This window comes from Monodelphis domestica, chromosome 4, assembly GCF_027887165.1.
Source record: "Monodelphis domestica isolate mMonDom1 chromosome 4, mMonDom1.pri, whole genome shotgun sequence".
In the NCBI taxonomy this organism is placed as follows: Eukaryota; Metazoa; Chordata; class Mammalia; order Didelphimorphia; family Didelphidae; genus Monodelphis; species Monodelphis domestica.
Window position 1 is genome coordinate 234,395,390 of NC_077230.1, and position 18,967 is coordinate 234,414,356.

The 18,967-nt window shown below is 40.5% G+C and overlaps 2 protein-coding genes across 6 annotated transcripts in view; one reads left to right on the plus strand and one right to left on the minus strand.

Annotated features, from left to right (window-relative positions):
* Positions 1 to 12,276, plus strand: part of BUD13 (BUD13 homolog) — a 31,244-nt gene extending 18,968 nt beyond the window's left edge. For all 4 annotated transcript variants that reach the window (XM_007494745.2, XM_056794359.1, XM_056794360.1 and 1 more), the window contains 7 exons: positions 652 to 1,644; positions 3,533 to 3,780; positions 8,934 to 9,036; positions 9,412 to 9,550; positions 9,809 to 9,993; positions 10,502 to 10,583; positions 11,867 to 12,276. In XM_007494745.2, coding sequence (XP_007494807.2) covers positions 652 to 1,644; positions 3,533 to 3,780; positions 8,934 to 9,036; positions 9,412 to 9,550; positions 9,809 to 9,993; positions 10,502 to 10,583; positions 11,867 to 11,960 — 1,844 coding nt within the window. In that variant the 3' untranslated portion in view covers positions 11,961 to 12,276. The remainder of the gene's footprint in view (positions 1 to 651; positions 1,645 to 3,532; positions 3,781 to 8,933; positions 9,037 to 9,411; positions 9,551 to 9,808; positions 9,994 to 10,501; positions 10,584 to 11,866) is intronic.
* A 1,326-nt stretch (positions 12,277 to 13,602) lies between these two features.
* LOC103101077 (uncharacterized) lies at positions 13,603 to 18,614 on the minus strand. Of its 2 annotated transcripts, none has more exons than XM_007494748.3 (7): positions 18,409 to 18,614; positions 17,415 to 17,633; positions 16,638 to 16,770; positions 15,033 to 15,177; positions 14,677 to 14,865; positions 14,122 to 14,267; positions 13,603 to 13,984 (listed from the first exon to the last, which is right to left on the minus strand). In XM_007494748.3, the coding sequence occupies exons 2-7, from the start codon at positions 17,452 to 17,454 to the stop codon at positions 13,888 to 13,890; spliced, it is 750 nt and encodes a 249-aa protein (XP_007494810.1). In that variant the 5' UTR covers positions 17,455 to 17,633; positions 18,409 to 18,614; the 3' UTR covers positions 13,603 to 13,887. The 2 variants fall into 2 exon arrangements, with proteins under 2 accessions (XP_007494810.1, XP_007494809.1); XM_007494747.3 differs by having other exon boundaries at positions 18,250 to 18,614.
* Between the last annotated feature and the right edge of the window lie 353 nt (positions 18,615 to 18,967).

An 18,967-nucleotide genomic window follows, 5' to 3' on the forward strand; every position in this document is an offset into this window, starting at 1 on the left:
CTTCCTTGAGGAGATAGTGAACAAAACTTCAGAAAGCATAGCTGCTTCTAGGTTCCATTTGCTATTATAGGTGTTCTAAGGTCTCTGTGTGAGTGGAATCTGTCAAATGGATTTATTCACTGTAGTAAATGGCTGTATAATTTTTTGGTTTATTAACTATAGCACAACTCACTGAATGACAAAAGGAAGATCAGTTGCTGAGTGTCACCATTGAAATGCCATAGCTGTCCTGTACCCAAGTGAATCCAACCTTGCTTATGTTACGCCTTTGCAAGCTGAAAAAATTTCAAACTCCTTACTCTGCTGGGGTTTTTTCTTTACTGAAGATATGATGAATGGTGTGAAACTATAGAGTTGATACAGGCTTAGTAGTCCATTTTTCCCCCCAAAGAAGATCTAAGAGTTATTTGATCAAATCTCAAAATGAGCTCCTGATCTAGTACTTTCTGTATGAACAGGGATTTTCCTGTTGTCTTTGAGAACATTTTCAACTTACTTTTGCCATTTGCTGGTTCACTCTCCCTGAACAACACAAGTATATTGAGCTGTCTGATTTTCTGGACAATTTTGAAATAACTACATCTGGGGAGATCTAGTTAGTGTTTTGGAGACTAGGAACCTATGTAGTGCTGACTTTGTGTTTTGTTTTAGAACAAAAGCAAGACCTATCCCCACCGAGGAGGGCTCGTCACAACTCCTCAGACTCATCACCTCCCAGGAGGGCTCGTCATGATTCCTCAGACTCAACACCTCCCAGAAGGGCCCGTCATGACTCTTTGGATTCCTCAGACTCAACACCTCCCAGAAGGGTCCGTCATGATTCTTCAGATTCCTCAGACTCTACATCTAGTAGGGCCCGTCATAACTCTTCAGATTCCTCAGACTCCACACCACCTAGGAAGGTATGTCATGACTCCCCAGACTCCTTGCCTGCAAAGAAGTCCCATCATGACTCCCCAGACTCCCCTCCTCTCAAGAAGACTCATCGCAATTCCTCAGATTCCATACCATCCAGGAAGGTACGTCATGACTCCCCAGACTCCCCTCCTCTCAAGAAGACTCATCGCAATTCCTCAGATTCCATACCATCCAGGAGGGTACGTCATGACTCCCCAGACTCCCCTCCTCTGAAGAAGACTCATCGCAATTCCTCAGATTCCATACCATCCAGGAGGGTACGTCATGACTCCCCAGACTCCCCTCCTCTCAAGAAGACTCATCACAATTCCTCAGATTCCATATCATCCAGGAGGGTACGCCATGACTCCCCAAACTCCCCTCCTCTCAAGAAGACTCATCACAATTCCTCAGATTCCATACCATCCAGGAGGGTACGTCATGACTCCCCAGACTCCCCTCCTCTCAAGAAGACTCGTCACAATTCCTCAGATTCCATATCATTCAGGAAGGCACGTCATGACTCCCTGGATTCCTCACTTCCCAGGAGGTCCCGTCATGACTCTCCAGACTTGTCTCCACCCAGGAGAGTCCCTGAGGCCTGTCATTCACTATCTAGTAAAGCCCCTGCTAAGTCCTCTCATCATCTGAAGGAGAAGAGCAGTAGACATGGGGATGACTCTTCTCGACATAAAAATCGGTCATCTTCCTCTCATCATCCAGGGAGACAGCTGCATGACTCCAGAGGTGAGTGCCTCCTGTCTCAGATTTTCTCCTAAGCTTTTTATTTGCTTAATAGCAGTTATTAAGCTAGTCCTTATACTGAGCACTAGGGATACCAAAAAGGTAAAAACAGGCCTTGCCTTTAAGGAGCTAAAATGTTAACGGGAGGAGACAACATGCAAACAATCTCATTGCTTATAAGATATAGGAATTGAAAAGCAATCTCAAAGGGGAGGTGCTATGGGGCTGGGGAGGGGCTACTGAGAAGGACTTTTTGTAGTAGGTAGTTTTTGGTTAGAGTCTGGAAGGAAGCCAGAAGGTAGAAATGAGGAGAGTGAGCATTCTAGATGTGATGTGGGGAAGGGAGTGTGTGAGTGTGTATGTAGCTTCGAGAAGGCATCATGTTAGGAGAGATGGAGAGAGATTTTGGGAAACATCAAGAAGGCCTGGATTGTTAGATAGTAGAATACACTAAAGAGAATAAAATGTAAAAAGACTGAAAAGATAAGAAGGGAGTTAGCTTGTAAAAGATATTAAAAGCCACATATTTTATATTTGATTCTGAAGATAATAAGGAACCACTATAATTTATTGAGTAGGTAAGGGGATGTGCAACAAGGTTAGATCTGTGTTTTATGAAGATGACTGTGGCAGTTGAGTGGAAGATTGCCTGGAACGGAGAGAGACTTGAGGTGGTGAGGCTTATCAGAAGGCTGCTGTACTAGTAGTTCAAGTGGGAATTGAAGTGGGGCTCTACTGGGGTGGTGCCAGAGTCAGAGGAAAGAATGGGACATATACCTGAGATGCCATGAAAAGAGAAATGACAAGACTTCACATCAGATGGGATATATAGGGATTAGTGAATAATAGAGTATTATAGCGTGGGTTACTGGGAAGATGGTGGTGGCCTGTGTGCATGAGTACATGTGTGTGTGTGTGTGTGTGTGTGTGTGTGTGTGTGTGTGTGTGAGATAAAGAGAGAGAGAGAGAGAGAGAGAGAGAGAGAAAGAAAGAGAGAGAGAGAGAGAGAAAAAGAGAGAGAGAAAGAGAAAGAGAGGGAGGGAGACAGAGATAGAGTTTTGAGATGTCCAATAGATAGTGATGTGACACTGAAGATCAGGAGAACTTCAGGAAAAGAGTCAATCTCCTAGAAAGATGAGTACTTAAGGATTCAGATTGTCTCCTCTCTTCCTAAAGAATGACTCCTCTAGACCACTTACCCACCTACTAAAAAAGTAGAGCCCCTGGAGAAAGCTCTTGGGAGGTATGTAACTTATTTAATACTAAATTGTAACCTCTTTGAGGACAAGGACCTTATTCATTACCTTTAAAGTCCTTAATCTTTGAATACCTGGGAACTAAAGAATATTAGTTCCCAAGATAAAAACCTTTGGAAATATATTGTCCACTCATGTTTTTCAGTCACATTTGTGGCAAAGGAGTGAGATTTAATTTCATGCAGTGAAACTGCTGACTCTTTTCCCTATCCTTAGACATTGGTTTCAACCTCTAAATTAAAAGTGCTTTGAACTCTTTTGGTTCTTTGGTTCTGAGAACCTCAAAGTCATTTTCTAGGGATCCATAACATTCACAGCGCCCTAGGGACATAAATGAGAGTTGTTCTTTCCATTCTACTGATGAGAAAAACTCTTACCTTACTAAGGGATCTTGGTGTCTAATAGGGCTGTCATAGATTTAGAAATGAACATCAGAATCATGACTGTCAACCTTACAACTGTCTTGGAAGGACTTTTTTCCTCCTGTTTTGTCTGAATTGGGCATTCATATCAAATACCTCCACAGAAAATGAAGTGTAATTAAGTCAAGCTTATTCCTGGAATTTTAACTGATCTGAAAGCATAATCTAGATGAAGAAAATTTTATTTTCAAATTATTCTCCTTTGCTTTCTAGGCTCTTCTCCTAGCCATAGGAAATTCCAGACAAACCCTTCATCCAAGAAACACCAGAGACATAATGTAGATTCTTCTCTTCTTGGGAAGAGCAGTAAGCATGCCTCTGACTCAGACCTATCTCCTCCACGGAATAAACAGAAACGAGACTCTGATTCAGACCTCTCCCCACCAAGAAGGAAGCAAAGAACCAGATCTTCTGATTCAGACCTCTCTCCACCCCGAAGGAGTCAGCCTTCTGGAACAAAGGTAAGTAAGTGGTTCAGGAGTCCAGTATTCCCTCTCTTCTTGTAGAATGCTTCATGTAGGCCATGTAGGTGCCAACTAAAAAAATGTAGCCAGTAGAGAAAACCCTTGAAGTCTAGATTGTTTATTCCTTGAATATAAGGATCTTTTAGTTATCTTCATGAATCCCTCAGCTCTTGGCACTATATATTTCACATTGTTGATGTGCTTAATTAGTGTTTATTTACTGTCTGAATGAATGAAGAATTCTTAGATTTGAAGGATCTTTAGAGGTCATTCTAAAAAGTCTTGCCTCATGGCAAGGCTCATCATAACCCGGCCAGAAAAATGAGCTTGCATATGTACAGTTATCCCAAGTATCTTCTGCATTTTTGTCCTCTTAGATTGATCATCCTGATTTCAGGGGGCCCCAAAAGCTACCTTTTTTTTCCTCTCTTATGACCAGATAAAGTGCTATAATTAGTTGCTAACTTATTGAATTTAGATTTTAGAGCCTGCAAACTGGTGCCTAACACAGGAAGGGGCTTAGGAAACCTAGTTAATTCCAAGAACTTTGAGGCTCTCTAGTTCTGACAGGACTTTGGTGTGCTAAAGAGTCAGATGGGACCTGGACAGTTACGATAAAGCAATATTGTAGTAAAGGAATTTTGTTCCAAGGAATTTAGTGATATTCAACAAGTGTTTATTAAATGCCTATGATGTGCCAAGCACATATGTGCCTACTTCTTTGCCATGTGCTGGGGATAGAAAAACAAAAATGCACACTATCTTTGCTTCAAAGTACTGGAGGGAATAATGGGTTCAGTGTCCTTATACTAAGGGATATTAAAATCCATGTAGATGCTTCCTCAAGCTTCCTGCACATTCCCATTTCCTTAATTGCCTTAGGTTCCATGACTTCACTCCACTTGAACGAATATCCAAGTTCCACTTCCCTCATTAGAAACAGTGGCAATTACCTATCTGACCATAATCTCATATCATTTCACCTTTCCACATGCATCTCCCTCTTATCCCTGTTCTTTGGTTTTATTGAGACTATCTTTCCTTCAACACCTCAATACTTTCTTAAGATATATTACCTTTGTTCTGACTTCATTTACCTCCCTTGGTATCATGCCAACAGTTGGTCATTTCAACTCTACCCTGACTTCTGATTATGAACCTTTTGTCCCCTTTTCCTCTGGATACCAGACTTCAGCCTGGTAATACTACCACCATTCACTTTCTCTGCTGTTCCATATGAGCTGCTTCCTGAAGCTGGAGGAAGTCTCACACCATGACTAGGTACATTTCAGATTCATGTTATCCAATCTCAGCTGGGACCGCATTGCTGCATAGAAGTCCTAGTATTTCTTCCTAATAGATTCCCTACCTCATTCCCCATAAAACTATTCCAAATCTTCCCTTTCCTTACCTTGTTAGAGTTCATTCTTCTTTTAGTTGAGGACCTTGCCTCTTACTTTACTGAAAAAATCAAGACCATTTAATGTGAGTTCCTCCTTCTGTTTTTTCATTTCAAAACTCCCTGACATCACCTGCCACTTTCCTCTTTTCCTCCATTCTCTGACAAATAAATAGCCCTTCTTCTTGCCAAGGCAAGTGCATATATAGCATTTATTCCCTCCCCTTATCTTTAGATCTCATACCCAATCATCTCTCCTCTGTCTTGAATTGTCAACTTTGTGCTTTCTTTCTACCTTCAAATGTACCCAATTCTCCTCCATCCTTAAATCTTTACTAATCCCTACTATCCCCTTAAGCTATTATCTTTTTTGTATTTTAATTTTTATACTCTTGAAAATTTTTATTTAATTAATTAATTTAGAATATTTTTCCATGGTTACAAGATTCATGTTCTTTCCCACCCCCCTCCCATAGTCGATGTGCAATTCCACTGGGTTTTACATGTGTCATTGATCAAGACCTATTTCCATATTATTGATAATTGCACTAGGGTGATTGTTTAGAGTCTGCATCCTCAATCATATCCCCATCAACCCAAGTGATCAAGAAGTTGTTTTTCTTCTGTGTTTCTACTCCCACAGTTCTTCCTCTGGATGTGGATAGTGTTCTTTCTCATAAGTCCCTCAGGATTGTCCATTGCTCCTAGTAGAGAAGTCTATTACATTCATTTGAACCATAGGGTATCAGTCTCTGTGTACGATGTTCTCCTGGTTCTGTTAAGCTATTATCTTATATCTCTTCTCCCTTTCTCAACCATACCTTTTGAAAAGGCTATATATCCCCAATTGTCTGCATTCCTCTCACTTAGACTTTTGCAAGTCTGACTTCTGACTCAGTCACTCAACTGAAACTGCTTTTTCTTGTTTCCAATGATTTTTTAATAACCATATTTTTTCAGTTCTCATCCTTCATGATTTATCTCCTGTTTTTAATACTGTTAACCACCTTTTCCTCCTGGATATTCTCTTCCTGGTTTTTCTTTACATTACTCTCTCCTACTTTTGTCTTCTGTCAGACCATTACTTCTCCATGTCCTTTGCTATCTTATCATCTATAATTACTCTCCCTATCTTTGAGCATCCTTCAATGTTCTAAGTAAGACCTTCTTCTCTTCTCTCTCTACATTCTCTTGGTAACCTCTTTAGCTCCTATAAGTTTAACTATCATCTCTATGAAGATGACTCTTAGGTTGATGTATCCAGCCCCAGTTTCTTCCCCAAGCTTTTGTTCCATATAACCAAGTACCTACTAGATATTTCAAATTATATATCCTGGAGACATCTTAAACCCAACTTGTCTAAAATGAAATTCATGAACTTTCCCCCTACATCTTTACTTCTTCCAAATTTTCCCATTCTGCCAATGATACCACTGTTTTAGTCTCCAAGGTTCATCATTAACTCAGTTCCTTACTTTCCCTCACTTTACATACCCATTCAGTGGTTAAATTTTGTTGTTTCTACATCCACATATATTGCATCTATTCTATTCTCTTTACTTGGGCAACTACCATCTTATTTTAGGTCCTCCTTACTTCCCACCTAGAGTACTACAATAGCCTTCTAAATGACCTCCCTGCTTCAAGTTTCTTCTCACTCTGGTTCATCCTGTGATGCCAAAGTAATTTTTCTTGAGCAAAAATTTGAAAATTCAACTCCTGTAGATGTGAGGCAATTAGATGGGGTAGTGGATGGAGTGCTGGGTCCTGGAGTATTAATTATGTGATTCTGGGTAAGTCATTTTTGTCTCAGGTTTCTCAACTGTAAAATGAAGATAATAATAGTACCTTCCTCTAAAGGTTGTCAGGATCAAATGAGATAATATTTTAAAAATGATTAGCACAGTTCCTGGCACACAATAGGTGGTTAATAAATGTTTGATTCCTTAATCAACTCCAATGGATTCCTCTTGCCTCTTAAGATAAACTATAAAATCCTCTTCACAGCTTGACCCCAACCTATCTTTCTAATCTCACTGGACAGTGCTCTACCTTCCACCCTATGTGTTCAGTCAAACTGCTCTTCTTTTGGTTACCCACTGATGAGACTTCAACTTCCTACTTCATCCCTTTATACTGTCAGTCCCCCTCTGCTTGGAATGTGCTCTCCTTGCCTTTGCCTCAGAGCATCCCTCTTTTCCTTGAAGATGCAGTTGAAGCACCATCTTTAGGGTAAAATCTTTCATTATTTTCCCAACTACTTATTGCCCTTCTTCCCAGACTTCCTTGCTTTCAACTATGTTGACTGTTTTGTTTACTAACTTTAAATTTAAGCTGCATATATTTTTATATGTACTTGTCATCCCCTCTCTCCCAATAAAATGTAAGTTCATTGCAGGTAGAGATGGATTATTCTTTGCATTTAGAATCTCAGACCTAACATGATATAGGGACTTAATAAATGTTTATTGCTTGATGAATCAACAAATGCAAAGTATATACAAAATAATTGGGATGGGGAAAGTTGAGTAAATATGAATAAGAATTTATTAAATTTCACTTAAAAAGTAAAATATGGTAGATTTTACATAGCATATGTCAGTGGTCTATGCTGTTTTTTTTTAAGGATAACTTTATTATCTTCTAGGAGCAGATCTAGCCCAGGATTTTGATAATTTTTAGGGTTTTTTTCCTCTGAATTTAACAAATACATAGTAGAATGAATAAGAAGATTGTAAGACTATCGATCTCTATTGCGTGCAGCTTTCTTTTCCCTTTTTTAAAAATTTTAAACCCATACCTTCTGTCTTGGAATTAATACTACATATTGGTTTGAAGACAGCAAATTGGTTAGGGTTAGGCAGTGGTGGTTAAGTGACTTGCCCAGCATCACACATCTAGGAAGTATCTGAGGCCAGATTTGAACCCTGGACCTCCCATCTATAGGCCTGACTCTAAATCCACTGAGCCACCTAATTGCCTTTTTTTTTAAATTATATAATAAGATAAGCCTGGAGCTTTTGGAGCTCTCTTTTGATCTTGTACCTTAGATGCTACATAGAACAAGAAACTCAAACCACTTGAATAAAGTAAAACATTTTTTTTTAATTGAATCACTGCAATTTTATCTTTATTCTACTTCTTGAAGCAGTCAATATAGGGCAAATTTATGATGCTACTGAAGTGTATCAGCAATTACCTTGCTGATAAATGACTGATAAAACTTTAAAGTGATCATATTATCTATGGTTGTATTACAAGTCACAGAACCTTGAGTATTGCGGTTTATTATTATAAGTCAAATATTCTAGAAGTATAAATTTATATAGACAAACTATTTTAGTTCATGGTACAAGTTTCTGACCAGGCTTCATAAAAATGAACTTAAGTTCCTTCTCTAGATAATAGGTTTATTAATTAGTAAATGAGAACTACTGCTACTTAGTATTTCCTTTAGTAAATGAGTAACTTGGTTAAGATTCTGTTTCATAAAACTGACAAAATCATTACTTCTCCATAAAATCTCCCCTTTTGGATTTTGTTTTCATTCTCTTTTCTTATTTTGTTGATCCTGTAATCTATATTGAGGGTATAAAATTGAAGTTTACACATTTATTTCCCAGAGCATTTGTGCCCTAGTAATTGTGGATAATTCAGTCAAAATACAACTATTTTTGAGTCCCTCTGCTATGTACCTGTTGGGGAAGTATGCCGTCTCATTCATTTGTGGTACCCCCTTTCAATTGCACAGGCCACGCAGATGTTTTCTGGGGCCAAAACTGGGTTGGTGTCTGATGTAAGGAGAGAGCAGCAGGAGCTCAGGAGGCAGGACCGAGAAACCAAACATTTGGAAGGTAAAAACTTGGAGACCAGTAAGCTAATCCAAGCTCATGAAGCTTCTTAGTCACTTTTAGGCCTGTTAACTGATATAGGATTTAAGATCTAGTTTTTAATACATTTTTTGAACTGTTCAATGAGTACAAGTGATTCTTTTCCTTCTTTCACATGATATCATTTCTTAGGTCTCTAGCTAACAGAGTGGTAGCTTGGGTGGAACTCTGTGGTCTAGCTAACTCTTGAGCTTCAGAGTCCTGAGCTGTTGTTACTTTCCCCTTTTGAACTTAGGACACTTTTCCTCTCTCTCTTCACATTTCTGCAAGTTTTGATTTTGATACTTCTTTTGATTAAAGAGGAGAAACAAATGAAATTTTTCTTTGCATTTTTTGTAGCTGAATTTCAAAATGCTGAAACCATTTTTCGAGATAAGTCTGGCCGCAAGAGGGACCTAAAGTTGGAACGTTTGGAGCAACGTCGAAAAGAAGAGGAAGAATCAGAGAAAAATGAGCAGTATGCTCAGTGGGGAAAGGGGTAAGAGAACAACAGAAGGTATTCAAGTCTTGGGTTACCCTGTGAATATTGAGTAGAGCCAGTTTTACTACTCTGCTGATAAGGTGGTTTGGAGACTGTTACATCTCCTCTCTTCAGGGTTGTTGGGTACTAAAGAGCATTATGAATTTCATTGGTTGTTAGAGGAAATACTTTAAGTGGAGTTAGGGTAGGTCCATCTTTATTTAAAATCAGGGATGGTAGAAAGTCTACCATAGGTTTTTGCTTCTCTTTATTCAGTCTTGCCCAGAGCCGGCAGCAGCAACAGAATGTGGAGGATGCAATGAAGGAGATGCAGAAGCCATTGGCGCGCTACATCAATGATGAGGACCTGGATCAGATGCTTCGAGAACAGGAGAGAGAGGGTGACCCCATGGCCAGCTTCATTAAGAAGAGTAAAGCCAAGGAGAATAAAGATAAGAAAGGTGAGGGAGAGAACAGAAAGCTTATGTGATAGTGGTGGTATGCCCTCATTCTTAAAGATTAGCTATAGACATAGCTATCTGTTGGTTATTGATGATTGTTTTGTACACATCGAAGTGACATGACTTAAAGTTATTGTCTATGATGAGTTTGGTTTCTAGCCCAGGAGGTCTGATCATCATATGGATTCCATTAAATACAAATTCCGCACAGAAATATTTTCTTTGTAGGAAAGGTTGTGTGGTATCATGGAAGGAGCCCCTGGGGTTTGTAGTCAGACCAGGGTTTGAATTCTAGTCCTAAAACTCAGTAGCTGTGTAATACAGGGCATGTTCTTGCTGAGCTTCAGTTTTATGAAACTTGCACAACCTGCCTATCTCACACAGCTGAGGAAAGCGACTTGTTAAACTTAGAGTAGTTTATAAATGAGAGATGCTGGTTTTCTTCACTGTTGTAATAGCTCTGGGGGTTGGAATCAAATTGGAACTGAATCCTCTTTTTTCTTTTTAGAAAAGCCTCGCTACAATGGCCCTACACCACCTCTAAACAGATTTAATATCTGGCCTGGATATCGCTGGGATGGTGTGGACAGGTAAACCTGTGTGTTGATTATTCAATATGATTGAATTCAATTATTCAGTATTCAAATAGGTTATCTGTGTTTTCTCTGCTGCTTTGCACAAGTTGGTCTTAGCTTAACTGGCTTCATTTTTAATTTTTTGAGAGACTGTGCAGCATAGTGGCTAGAACTATCCTAGAAAACTGAAAAACTTCGATTCAAGACTGGTTCACTTCAGATATTTACTATGTGACCCTGAGACTGTCACATACATGGACCTTTCTGGGCTCTAGGTAACTCTTAATTTTTATAGAGAAAATGCCAGCCTGCATTGGTAGTATTTTCTTATTTGGGAGCTTTCTAAATTGGTGAAATAACAGGTCCTGTCCTTATCCTTCATGTTTTAGTATCCCCAGTCTCATATTTTGTTCTAGCTACACATTTATATCCCAAGTATTTAGCACATAGTGCTTAAGAAATCTGTTTCTCTCCCCTCCTTTTTATCCTCCTCTCTCCTTCCCTCCCCTTCCTTTGTTCTCTTTCCCCTCTTTCTCTTGTCTTCCTCCTTTCCTCCCTTTTTTCTTCCTCCCCTCCCTCCTTTCTTCCCTGGACAGTGAGATTATTTCTCTTTGTTCCACTAGACACTAAGGAAAAAAAGACTTTTTGGATGGTTCTATAGGCACATCCCTTCAGTTTAGGCATCCTCATAACCTGAGCTAGATGTACTTTTTCCTTTAGCTCTCAAGCTCAGAAATGTCCCTAAATTAATTTTTCATTAGTGACCAGTTTATCTTGTTTCCCATTTGAATCCCTTCTATTCCTAGTTGTTTTCATTTTATCCTTTATCTCTCATATATACTTCTTCCTATCTGTCACTCTGTTTCTGGGCAACTTCAGACCTATCATAGATAGACATACATATACAAATTCCCTTCATCACCATAGGATATACATGTGACACACAAAAAAAGGGGGTATACTAATGTATTATACCTGTGATTGGAATGGATTGGCACAGTCATCAAAAGCTCACCTGCTTGTAATTTTCTTTGACTAGCCTTCATCTTGATCATGTCAGCTTTTCCATGTGATATATCTTCATAGGTTTCTTTGTAACCATTGAATCATGTATTTTTTTTTAATGTGTGCTTATGTGTTGCATGTGTCTGCTATCTATTTCTCCCTGAAATTATAACATCCTTTAGGGGCTCAGAGTCTGTCTTTTTCTTTTGGTGGTATTTCCCCTAGAATTACCTGTATAGGCCTCTGCATCTGATGCCTACTATTGATTACTGTTGTATCTCTTCTACTTTCAGGTCCAATGGCTTTGAGGAGAAGCGTTTTTCCAGAATTGCCAGCAAGAAAGCCGTTGAAGAACTTGCCTATAAATGGAGTGTTGAGGATATGTAGCTCCTATAACTAAGCAGTGGCTGTATAAATTCTGGTGGTGGGCAAAGGACAGGCAGGCCCAAGGCTAACAGTTTACACAGGCCAGCCATTCATGGTTGCCACCAATGACCCTGGTTGAGAGCTTAGGCTTTGATATCTGGGCTGGGGGTACCATGACCCAGGGAAATGTCCTTATTCTTCAGTTATTCATACAACTCTTTCTCCTGTCTTTTAAGTGACACGTGTACCACCAAGGGTTATACAGGTACCCCAGAGGCCAATCTTGTCTGGGCTTTTTCTTTTTTTCTAACAAATACACATCTATTTTTGTAACCATTTTCTTTCTGTGTTGTTTTCTTGAGGATTCTAAATAAGATCTTTCTTCTAATGGATCTTGTGGGAGACATGTTTTATGTACCTAGAAAATAGGTGACTGGGGCTTTCCCAGAATTATGTGAGGGGTAAAAGTGGATGAAGAAGCAGGAATCAACTTGGATGGTTTTGGTGCACTGCTCACTTCTCATGCTCTTGGAGAATGACCCTCTGGCCATTGCTTAGTTTTTTGGAGCAAAACTCAGGTGTGAAGCAATTCCTCCATTTGTGAGAATAAGAGACTTTTATTCTTCACTTGAAACAAATGGAATTACTGCCAGGTTAGGGATCAAGCTTCCCGTCTTCCTAACTCTGGTCAAGAATTGCCAAAAAAGAATCTAGGCTCAGAGTTGATAGGTCATAGGAGGAGACTGGTTGATTCTTACTTGGGGCACATTCTGGGAAAGGGTCTGAACTATTCAGAGCTTATTTCTCAATCTTAGAATTTTCGTCTTTAGGGTGTTCTTGAAAATATACAGATAATACCAGTTTGATCATTTTTTAAGCTGTTCTGTGTACTAGTCTGTGTACTAGTAATACAAGTACTACTACTTGAGTAGTAGGTAGCAATAGATCCAGTCACTACCATATTACCACTTTTCCTCACAACTGGATTTTGATTAGGTTTCAGATTTCCTTTTTTTTTAAAATTTTAATTAAAAAATTTTTAAGGACTTTCCATTATTTACCTTGTCAGGAAATGCTCAAAGGCTGCTTCACTGGAATATGTCAAACCCTTCCATTGACTGGGATGAGGAGAATTATTGGTTGATTTTGCTGGGACTGGCCTGGAGGGTTTACAGATACATTGCTGTATTCCTATTGATTCATGTGCTTAATCCACATTTAAAAAAATTCATAAGCTTTTACCAGTTTCTCTGCCCATAAATATTTGGGGACACCACAGACTTGGGAGAATGATGCTTCTAGATTTGACCTAGTCACTAGCTGTGTGATTTCATAGCTTGGAACTAGAATGCACTGGCATTTATCTTGCAGGATTTGGGGAAGCACATGGTCTGAGGTCTCTTGAAATGGCAGAAGTATCTTCCAAAAGATGTTCTTTCACCTCCATCTCTAATTTAATTAGTTCCTAATAGGTACTCATCAAGTTTACATAGTGCTCCCTACTCAGGTGATAGGTCACCTGAGCCGGCTTAGATCCAAGGAGAAATGAACATTCCATTCTCCTGTTGTAAAAGATCTCCTTGGGAAGGGCAGACCATTTTATCAGTGAGGTCAAGAGTCAAAATAGTTACAAAACCCATTTCTATTTAAGGGAAAAAAATGATTTTTAATTAGTTTCAGAACCTTTTACTCTTTCCCTATTCTGTCTCAATAACTCTTTGATAAAGCTACTCAAGACCAGTTAAAGAGTAGAAATAAAGGTGCCCTGGACAGAATGTAGTTGATGATGCATTGTATCCTTGGTCATTGCCACTTCAGGAGACCTGGGTTGGGGTTCATACCTTCTTCCCTGGAGGAAGTTGTGCAGAACTCTGGGGTGACTAAAATCCTTATTTTCTGGATATGGACCTAAGGCAGAGGAATGCATCCTGAGCCACTTCTAGTTTGCTCAGGTGAGTTCAGTTGTAGTCTCTGTGTTTGTTCTATCTTTGTCCTGGTTTTGGATCAAACAGTTGTTCAGTGGACTGCTGGGCAACTGAAGTGGCCTGCAAGAAGCATCAGAGAAGCCAGAAGTCTGGGTTTTGGAGTGTACCTACGTCTCCCCCAAGAATGTTGACTTTTTTGGTGATGTACCAGCCCCCTCAGTGTATATAAGATTGGCCATTAAGCTCTTGCATTTTACCTGTATGCCTCCTTGTATGCAGTGGAAAACTCATGTTTTCCCTCACTGTCGATGATGCTGCTGCTTTTGGGTTTGAATGACTTCACCTTTTTGACAATTATAGGTAAGAAATTGCTCTTGGTGGTGGTTTGGCTCTCAAATGGTTGCTAGGAATCCAGTTATTGGGAAGAGAAAAAGAAGAGGATATTCCTCTGGTTTGGTTGGAGTGGGAGAAGATGAAATCTTCTCTAACTGTCAGCAAGGGCCATCAACTGCTTAGAGGTTATGTGAAATTATTCTATTGCAAGGAAAGGAGAACATTGGTGAAAATGTTAGCCCCTTTTGCCTCTTTTGCCATCTTCACCTCATCAGCAGGGCCTGTTATCTATGGATTTGGGATTTTTTTTCCCAACAGAAAAGGAAAAATTAGGCGTGGAAAGGTTAAGTAACGTCCCTCAAGTCATATAACAAATCGGGGGTAGGGCCTAGTCTTCTGTATCCCAGATCAGTTATCAGAATAGGAGCTGAGGAAGGGATCCAGGGAGCCAATCCTTTCTCTCCTGCCTTCCCTCTTACCACAGGCTTAAGGTAGGTTCCCCCATCATGGATATCTCTGTGATGGGTCCGGGGTTGGACTCCCCAGTTTTGAAAAAATTCCTTATTGGTGGAGATATCCTGAAACTTCCTTTCAGGAACTTTGAATATGCTGGTGGGCTGCTTGCCTGTGACCACTCTTATTGTTTTGGAGGGTGGTAGGAAGGAGATCTAGAAAGAGAGCAGAAAAGGCAGCACTTGAGTTGTAGGAAATCAGTGTCTAAGATTCCCAGGAATTAAACAGGTTGAGATAAACTTGAGTAACAGATTTTTCTACTCTACTAGTGTTATAAGATCCTGTGCTGGTGGATACTTTGCATAGAATGTAAACTGATTACCTTGGTTACTGTGGAGTCGTCAAACTTGGCATTGCTGTTGCCCATCATATTGGTAAGCTCATCCTTCAGGTGTATAGGTTTTGGCTGCTGATAGTTGCTTGGATCCCAGCCACCGTAGGCTTCCTTATGCACAGTATGAAAGTCTCTGCCATGCATGGAAAAAATTGCAAATATAGGTAGAGCAAGCAGCACCTGGGAACCATCTTAGGTGTATCAAATCTAAGGGCATTGTTATTTCCTTTGCCTCTGATTTTTGAAACTTTGCCTAGATTTTTACAGCCCTTAAATGATATCTCAGCTTTGTAATTCTTTTACCATATTTACTCATCACAAATTTAGCTAAGGGGAATATGTACATAGCTAGAGAAAAGGGGTGAAAGGGATGATCCTTAGAAACTCCAGCTAGGTAGGTAGGGGTTCCTAGCTATAGCTTGAAAAAGGGAACCTGAGGAAATAGTTGGACTTGGTGGTGGGTGTGGTAGATTTTTCTTCTAGTCGGTTGTAAGGGGTCACTTCAGGGAGGAAGCCATTTCCCTTATCTATATGCTTTAAAAAAATCCTTACCTTCTGTCTTAGAATTGATTCTAAGTGTCAGTTCAAAGGCTGAAGAGCACGAGGGCTAGGCATTGGGGGTTAAGTGACTTGCCATGGCTCGTGTAGCTAGGAAATGTTGGAGGCCAGATTTGAACCCAGGACCTCCTGTTTCCAGGCGTGGTTTTCAATCTACTGAGCCACCTAACTGCCTCTGTGTGTTTGAAGAGGTGCTGCAATCACTGGGTACTATGGGAGGAATAAAACAACTGACTTTAGATCCAAATGGGTTTTATCCATGAGTAAGAGACACATGGGAAGCTATTCTGAACCCCAGTGGGAGTCATTCACCAATGGGGGAAGAGGTGGGATAAATAGGAAGAAATTGGGGGGTAGCTAGGTGGCTCAGTAGATAGCAGCTAGGTCTGGAGAGAGGAGGTCTTGTATTCAAATTAGGCTTCAGACACTTCCTTACTGTATGACCCTGGGCAAGTCACTTAACCCTCATTGCCTAACCCTTTACTACTATTCTGCCTTGGAACCAATACACAGTATTGATTCTAGGACAGAAAGTAAGGGTTAAAAAAAATGATAGGAAGAAATAGGAAACTGGGGAGATGTGATTCAGCTTTTTGTGAGGCCTAATGACATCACAAAAACCACCACTTCTTACCTCCTGGCATGGAGTTTTGAAATGATTTCTTTCATGGTAAGTATGTGGGCACTTTGCCCTTAATTTAAAGAGAAGTTAGTTTGAATTAAATGTTTCTTCTTTTAACATGTTTGAAGTGAGAAGCCTCAAAAAAAGTGGAATTATATAGAAACTAAAGATGCTAAAAAAGTCATTAACCTGTTCTGCCTCCACCTTCCTATTTTTGAAACTAAGGAATGTATTTTTTTTTTTTGCTGACTTTCCTGTAAGCAGTGCTCTCTTTTCCCAGTTCTAAGGCTGTCCTTGAGGTCACAGGTTAGAAATCTGAGATGCTAATATTGGGACTGGTACCTCATGAGGTAGTCAGGGCAGTTTGAGTATGGATGTGACTATAGGACAGAGTTTAGAAGTTGCTTTGGTACCTAGTGAGATAGCCTGCATAATTCTGGTATTCCAGTGGTGCAGCTTTTCTTCTTCGAATCTGAACTGGAAAGACTTGTTCAGGGGGTTGTGGAGGGAAGAATACCTGGTTGGTGGTGAGCATGTTGTAGTCACCTGAAGGGAAAAAAAAGCAAGCACAGAGGGGCTTCATGAAAGATGACATCATAAGATAAAGACCCTGGAAGACAGGCCTTTTGGGGTCTTCCTTTCCTTGTCCCCATGCCTCAGGTCGCTTGCATATAATGGCTATATAAGTCTAAGCAGGCCAGTACTGCCTCCTCTTCATGTATCCAATTCATTCCAGCAGGCATTAAGTGGAGCATTATATTAATTGCTGGAGATGTAAAGACAGGAAGAAAAACAATGATTGCTCTTAAGGAGCTTACATGTAAACATGTCTGTCTTGGCCTGTTAGAGCTCTTTCCCAAACTAAAACTGAAAAGGCCTAGTTTAGAATTTGAACTCTTTTCTTCCTCAGTGTTTTTTCAAGTTTTCCAAGTGATTGGTGCTTAAATGGTACTTACTATATGACAGGAAAGAAAAAAAGGATGTGTTTTCAGTTGTAATGGAGGGACTTTCAGGTGGTAACCTTGCTGACCTTGGAAGCCAGTGTTTGATTAATATTCTTTCTCTAGTTGCAGTGACCTCTCTTTATTTCGGCCAGGGAATAGGATCCACAGGGCCAGACCCTGTTTGATACAGGGAGGAGTCTTCTTCTTTACCCATCACTCTATTATCTCCTCTAAGGACAGCCTCACCTTTCTGGTTGAATGTCTTCCTAGAGTTGGTCCCAGGCATAATTTTTCAAGGCTTGAAATAGTCCTGGTGGCTTGTGTTGAGGTGGTAGTAATATTCAGGCCCAAAGTGCTGGTCAAAGCAGAAGCCTGAGGAGGCAAGGATCAGGGACTCGGCCCTGAGGAGGATTACAGGTGGTGCTGAGTATCTTCTGGTGAGATCTCTGAGAGTGAGGCGGCCTTCTGCAAAATAAATTCTTGCTGTCTGTGGGGTAGCCCACTTTAAGAAGCAGTCCACTTTGAGGAGCATAGTGGAGGCCTCACTTTTCCCCTTCCCCTGTTATTTTTTCCTTTGGTTTAGAAAAAATGTTCTATTGATGCCTTTTATTTTTGAATCACAATAATCCCCGAATCTATCTCTTCCCTCAACCTTCTCCCTTGAAGCAAAAACAGTTAAGTAAAACCAACTGACACAGTGACTGCTTCTGAAAGTGCAGGCAACATTCCACACCTCACTGGTTAGTGTGACAACAAGGGAAGTTGTGCTGGTAGTTCCCCAGAGTGAAGTCGTGTTCCCCCAAAGCAGAAGGGGAGGTAGGAGCACAGTGCCTACCCTACCAATCACTCGTCTCCCAGTCTTGAGGGTTGCTTTTCCTGCTGTCCTGGCCTTAGTAGGACAGTGGGATGAGCCTCCTCTTTGGTTGTGTCTAGGCCCGAGTTTTGGAAGTGGGATAGTGAAGTAGAAGGGATGCTCTCCCACCTCTCCGATAGGGAGCGAAGGTAAAGAGGAGTGATTCACCACCTCCGTGGAGGTTTCCCATCTCACCCATATTTATAACCCAGGAGTATTGAAACTTACCAAGACTGGGTCAGGCTACCCGTCCTCTTCCCCATTCCTCAGGAAATTAGGTTCTTCCTTGCATTTAGGGATAGGGAAGAGGCAGGTATACACTATCAGCTAGAAGCTCAGGCAATTTCTTGTATCAGAAGAGCCGTGGTGATTGGGGAAGTGGCTTACTTTGAGGGTAGCTACAAGGAGTGCCTCATTTCGAGACGGGGGACTCCATGTCGGTTCTGGGGAAGGTTATAGTCGTCCTTGGATTTCCTATAGGGGCAAAGGAAGATAGCAAATGCCTGAGGGGATCAAAGTATGATGTAGCGATGCAGGGCTAAGCCTATGTGGATACAATGCTGTGGAACTTTTCAGTACCAAACAGTCCTATGGTGGGGGTTGGGAATCTAACACTCACTCTTTTGGAATCTGGCAAGCTTAGCTACCAAGGGAACTAAGTATTTGATGAATTAGGTACTGGAACTTATGGGGAGGGGTTGAATGTAAGGTATATGGTTTGTTAGGCAAGCTGTTTATATCCCTCATGGAGAGAGGAGTGTTTATTAGACCTGGGTGGGGTGGGGTGACATATACACACTTAACCGCTTCTTATTGTAACAGTAGCTCTGTGGGCTGGTATCTTTAGGATTGTTTTTTTTTATAATAGGAAGAGATCTTAGGCATCTTCTAGTCCCTCCCCCCAATTTTGATGAGTCTTGTGTCCTTTGAATTTAGATCCATTGCT